The 6,000-nt window shown below is 37.2% G+C and overlaps 1 protein-coding gene across 6 annotated transcripts in view; it reads left to right on the top strand.

The window, feature by feature from the left end:
- The window catches only part of LOC123504740, a 196,702-nt gene that overhangs the window by 124,037 nt on the left and 66,665 nt on the right, over positions 1 to 6,000 (top strand). For 3 of the 6 annotated variants that reach the window (XR_006674933.1, XM_045255506.1, XM_045255507.1), the window contains one exon: positions 4,721 to 4,806. The exons of 1 other annotated variant lie outside the window; for it this stretch is intronic. Coding sequence is in view for 3 of the 5 variants with exons in the window: in XM_045255506.1 (XP_045111441.1) it covers positions 4,721 to 4,806 (86 nt within the window). In the remaining 2 variants the exon portion in view is untranslated. Of the gene's footprint in view, positions 1 to 4,720; positions 4,860 to 6,000 lie in introns of all 6 variants that reach the window. 2 more of the 6 variants (XR_006674932.1, XM_045255509.1) reach the window with 1 other exon arrangement.

The following is a 6,000-nucleotide window of genomic DNA, read 5'->3' as shown; positions in this document are numbered from 1 at the left end:
CATATATGTTCACAAAACATTTCTATTAGCTTTTTACAAGCCTTGTGCCAAGAAAGGATTGTTTTGTAATGCATAAAGTGAAATCTTAATGGAATACCAAAAAATAAAACAGAGATGAAATGAGCCACAGACGAAGTGGGAGACTCGCGGCCACTTGGCCGCTTCTTTTTCTTGTGACCCTTGTAGCTTGTGTGTTACTTTACTTTCATCATGATGTTTATCTTTCCACTCCTTTATTGCCTGCTATAATGGATATCATATCTTAGTATTCATATACGCTCATGCCATGAGGATAACCTTGACTCCGTGGCACTGAGTGATAGTGAATTACTAATGAAATACCGCAGTATTTCATTAGTAATTCACTATCACTCATGGCATATGATATCCATTATAGCAGGCAATAGAGGAGTGGAAACAAATGTAATATAGTGGTGAAAGAAATCACGCCAAGCTAAAATGGTCACAAGAAGAAGAAGAAGCGGCCAAGTCGCCGGAGTCTCCGCCATCTGTGGCTGATCTCATCGTCTCTGCTTTATTTTTTGGTATTCCGTGTAAGATTTCACTTTATGCATTACAAAACAATCCTTTCTTGGGGGCAAGGCTTGTATGTATATATATATATATATATATATATATATATATATATATATATATATATATATATATATATATATACAGTCAACCCTCGCTATCGCGACTTCAGCTATCGCGTTTTATTGCTATCACGCACCCATGAAAAGCTGCTAAAATTTCATTATCGCGACCTCAGATGCCTGCTATCGCATGCCCAGCCATGATGTCATGAGGTATCTCAGCGCTCATTGGCCAAAACCGATACCAGAATTTTGGCCGATTCCAATACCGATACCGATACCACCTAATTGGGCAGATTACCGATACTGCTATCGATACTGATACCACCGATGCCGATACTACTACTTATAGTGATTACTGCACTGGACACCAGGATGAGTTGTTGGACGGCGATCGTTATCAGATGGGAGGCTTTGTTTTGAGGGATGCCGTAAGTCCTTCTGAGAACGTTTGTGAAATAGGAGCAATTCTAGAAGCTTTCTGAAGCCATTTGCAAAGGTAAATTACTCAGTAATCTATATCTTATATCGAATATATCACTAAGTAGTAAATTCCTTTTAGGTATCGTAAGTATCGGCATAAAATAAGCCGATACCAATATCCCAAAAATGGGCCGATACCGCCGATTCCGATACCGATACCAATGCATCGGTACATCTCTAGTAAATACAATGAGCTGATGTAATTTTTTTTTATGTTATAACCTTGACATGTTTTAATTGGTACTAATGGATTATACAGTAATTTAAAAAGAAGTAAAAATGAGGGATATTAGGAGTAAAATTTGTGGTTGCAGTACCAATAACAATTTTCACCATTAGTTGTTCAATTTGGCTATCGCGTTATAGCGGCTATTTCGCCACAATTGGGCGCGATAGCGAGGGTGAAGTGTGTGTATATATATATATATATATATATATATATATATATATATATATATATATATATATATATATATATATTGTTTTTACCCTTGTGGTATGTTGGGGACCAGCCCAGAACGCATCCCCCTTATTTCCATTATTTCCTATGGGAAAATTACGTCCGCTTAACGAATTTCCGCTCTACAAACAGCTTTGACACCCCTTATCCTGTTCGTTAAGAGGAGTATTACTGTACTAGTACTGTAGTTAAATATGTGTTTGGTACTTCATTTATTGTTTTTTTTTTTCAGTCTCTTTGGTAAAAAAAAAGTTTTTTTGGGGGGAGGATGTGGGAACGTAACCCCTATTTTCCCATAGGGCTTATTATTTGCCCCACACGAATTTCGCCGTGCACGATGAGCTCAGGAATGTAACTGTCATGTTGGGTAAGGTATGACTATATACAAAACAACATTTTTATTACCCTTTTGCAAACCTTGCCCCCAAGAAAGGATTGTTTTGTAATGCATAAAGTGAAATGTTACATGGAATACCAAAAATAGAACAGAGATGAAATTGGTCGCAGACGTGGTGGGGACTCGCGGCGACTTGACCACATCTTCTTCTTCCTCTTGTGACCCTTTTAGCTTACGTGATGCTTTCACCACGATATTTATATTTCCACTCGTTTATTGCCTGCTATAATGGATATCATGTCTCTGTGTTCATATACGATCATGCCATGAGGATCACCTTGACTCCATGGCACCGGGTGATTGTGAATTGCTACTGAAATACCACTTCCCTTGGCATGAATTACTTGCTTTGGAACTTTATATACCATAGGACTCAGTGACTCAGTGGGGTATGCATTTCTCACTCATACCCAGATTTTGCTTCACTTACTATTGTTATATATAAATAGATGGGTTTTCAACGCTGCCTATACCAACCTATTCTAACCCACCCTAATCTAACGTTTTCATTTCTTAACAATGTTGAACAGATGAATAAAACATATTCCAGCAGTCAGGTCAAGAAATAGGTTAATGCCCATATAAAAGATACTGGACATGTAAGTCACTAATATTCGAAAAAACAAACTTTTTTTTTTTTTTTTTTTTTTTTTTTTACGCAAAGCAATGACCAAATCATTAAATGAATTCCACATGTAATTTGGTCAAGATGAAACAATAAACAAACAGCTGTGTTTGCTACCATTGGCAAACATTCAAACAATATTTCTTTTTTTGTCTTGATTTTGGTTTACCACCTGCCTGAAATCACACCCCGACACTACACCTCCTCTACCAGTGTTAAAGCCTCAATGTCGGCGACTCCTTGTGTCCTTGTTATATTATGGGGTTCACTAGTCATGATAAAAGCACTGTGAGGACTGCTGACTGTTTAGTAGCTCTGGGCACATGACACTGTATCAGTGTTTGTGAACAATACCATATAGACTTCTTCAGCCCTACAGTAGGGATAACGCAAAGCCACATTATGATTGGCTGCCTGTCCTCGTGATGGCATGGTAGTGACGTATCAGCTGTGGCAGCCAATAAGGACTCTTAGGCAGGCTACCAACCTCCAACCGCCAACAACAACGAATCTTTGTGGAATGCCATTTGACGAGGGTTGCTATGAGACCAGGAGGTTGGTATGGAGGTTATGAGTACCAACATAGACAACAACCTGCTTCTTGGATCTGGCCCTGGCTGCTCTCACTCTCACATGCTTTGTCATTCCAGCATGGCAGGAGTGTACTTACGTCCCACCACCAAAGGCGATGTCACACTAGCATTTTTTCCGTTTTCTTAAACGATTTCCGTCGTTTTTAACTGTTTTGTCTACTCTTTCCATCGTCTTGAGTCAGACGAAATGCACCATTTTCCTCTAGTGTCAATTTTTAGTCAAATTAATATCTATGGTTTTTAATTAGAACTTTGATTATAAAATCTGATTTCTTGTTAATTGGAATGATGTTATAATCTCAAACTAATAGAATCTTGAAATGTAGATGTAAATATATATATATATATATATATATATATATATATATATATATATATATATATATATATATATATATATATATATATATGGGTTCTGGACTAGCAGTGAAAAGTGGTTTAGTTGTTTGTGTGTGACTGCTACGTTCCAAGGCAGAACTTTCAAGGAACAACTGGCCAAGATGAGCTCAGGAATGGGGCTGAATGTCTAAATTTTATATACATGCAAATGCTTTACAACATAAAAATCTGAGTGATTTATGCATATTTACCAGTGATAAGGCAACATCCTTCCTACCTTGACACTCCCCTAGATACCAGTTTTCTTCTGACCATTGTTTTGGCTTTCCTTGTTAGTGAATTTCATGGACTCTCAGCATATCATATGTGCATCATTCTGAAAGATGGACATCCATGAATTTTTATTGGCTTCAGATTTTCTGTCTCTGATCTGGTAGTAAGTCTTTGGATGAGTTGTATGATCTTACAAAGTTTATTGGGGATCTGAATAAAGATAGTCTTTGCCCAGTCAGCACTGTCTTTAAATACCTTTGATGGACTGAGGATTTGGGTTTTGTTACACTTTCAGAACCAAGGTTCACTGTTCACCCACATACTCTCTTCCTATGTGAATTTGTCAAGTGATTAGGAGGTTCTATAATGATGTTACTCAGAATGAGTATTACCTTAGGAAAGTAACTTTTCATGAAATACATCCAGTGGCTGTTACTGCCTTATTCAGTGAGCTTGAAAAATTTACTTTAATTTTCAAGGCTGGTAAGTACCTGGAGGTGCGTAATGCTCTCTTATACTTGGAATTTAGGAATGTGTATTTACATTTTGATATTTGTATATGTTACAACAAAATATTTCTAAAGAAATAACTTTTTTTCAAGAATATATTTATCCCATATATAATGACTTGAAAGAGGTTGTTGTCCTCCCTACTCTCCAAGTCACATGTTTTCATGTAGTTCAAACGACTTGCCATTCTGGATGGCTGCTGTGATGACTAGTCTCTGCACATCGACATGTTGATAAGTTGAGAAAGAAGTAGCTAACTATAAAGCAATCTCTAAATAAGATGCAGGCCAATTTTCTGTGCTGGGTTGGGAAGTAAGTAAAGCATATGTAATTACACATGGGTGTAATTACATATGATTTTTACAGTAAAGAAATATTTCATATTCATTTTCTTTTCTTGACTTGGATCTTGTGATTATTGAAATTTTATTGGTGTAATTTCAGGACCCAAGCCATTTAAATGAAGTACCAGATGGAGATGGACAGTGTGTCAGCCAGAAATCCCTGAATCAGGATGTCACTCCTTTAAAGTAAGAAGAGTTTTAAAGAAGGAACATCATAGGTTCATCATTTAAATAAATAGGTACCAGCATTCAATATTCGTCTTTGTTTTACAAGATAATTTTTAAGGGTGATTGTGATTGTCATGTCCACATTCTATCAACTGCACAGCCATTGTCACTTAAGCTCTAACTCCTTTAACATAGGGAATACACCTAACCCTCCGTTATCGAGCCCTTCCGTTATCGCGTTTGCACGTTTTCGTGCACTTATGAAAATCTGCAAAATTCAGTTTTAGCGCATCTGGAAAGTCATTATCGCACAGCCGTAGTAGTAATAGTAGTAGTAGTAGTAGTAGTAGTAGTAGTAGTAGTAGTAGTAAAAGTAGCAGTACTACCCATATCCCAACCACACACCAACGAATGTTTAGATGGGGGAGGAGGAGGAGGAAGAGGTGGAGGGGGAGAAAGATGATGGTCATGAGGAGGAGGAGGAGGAGCCAGCAGCCAATCATTGCTGTGTATTCATGTCACGTGCTTTGAATAAAGGAGCTGATTGGTTCTGGTCGCTGCTCACCAACGCCACCGCCACCACCACCATAACTCCTCAGTCTCGCACATGGTATTCTGTTGTTCAGAGCTGGTTTTTTAGAAAATTTTTGGGTTGAGGCACCAATTTATTTATTTCCTATGTATTTATCACTTCCGTTATTGTGTTTTCCGCTATGGCGCATTTTTTTAGGCACCAACTTTGCATGATAACGGAGAGTTAAGTGTATTTATATCCTGTTCGCCATATGCTCCCATCCAATGGATGTAAATATATTTCTTACTTAGTACGCTCCACATCCGAGTCATATGAATATGAGTCCTACTTAAGATTAGTTTGCCATAACAGGGATGTGTTTTCTGTGATATAGATGGTTTTAGAAAAAAAGAATGGGGGAACTAGATTAAATAGTAACGGTGAAGAAATTCTAATGCAAACTTTCTAAACTTATCCCAGCTAGCAAAATTACTTGTGTTAGATGTCGATACGTTATTTTTTTCGTGATTATTACGCGTAATTACATAGAAATTTGGAGTCACATTTACATTGTCACAGTGTTCTATTATTATGTTTATTATTACGTCATAATAACATAAATGTATGACATCACCACAACGTTCTATCATTATGTCATAATTATGTAGAAATGTAGAGTCGTGTTAACATTGCAAGTA

This window comes from Portunus trituberculatus, chromosome 17 (genome assembly GCF_017591435.1).
Source record: "Portunus trituberculatus isolate SZX2019 chromosome 17, ASM1759143v1, whole genome shotgun sequence".
Taxonomy (NCBI): Eukaryota; Metazoa; Arthropoda; class Malacostraca; order Decapoda; family Portunidae; genus Portunus; species Portunus trituberculatus.
Note: the sequence above shows the minus strand (reverse complement) of the source record. Positions and strands in the feature narration are given on the sequence as shown.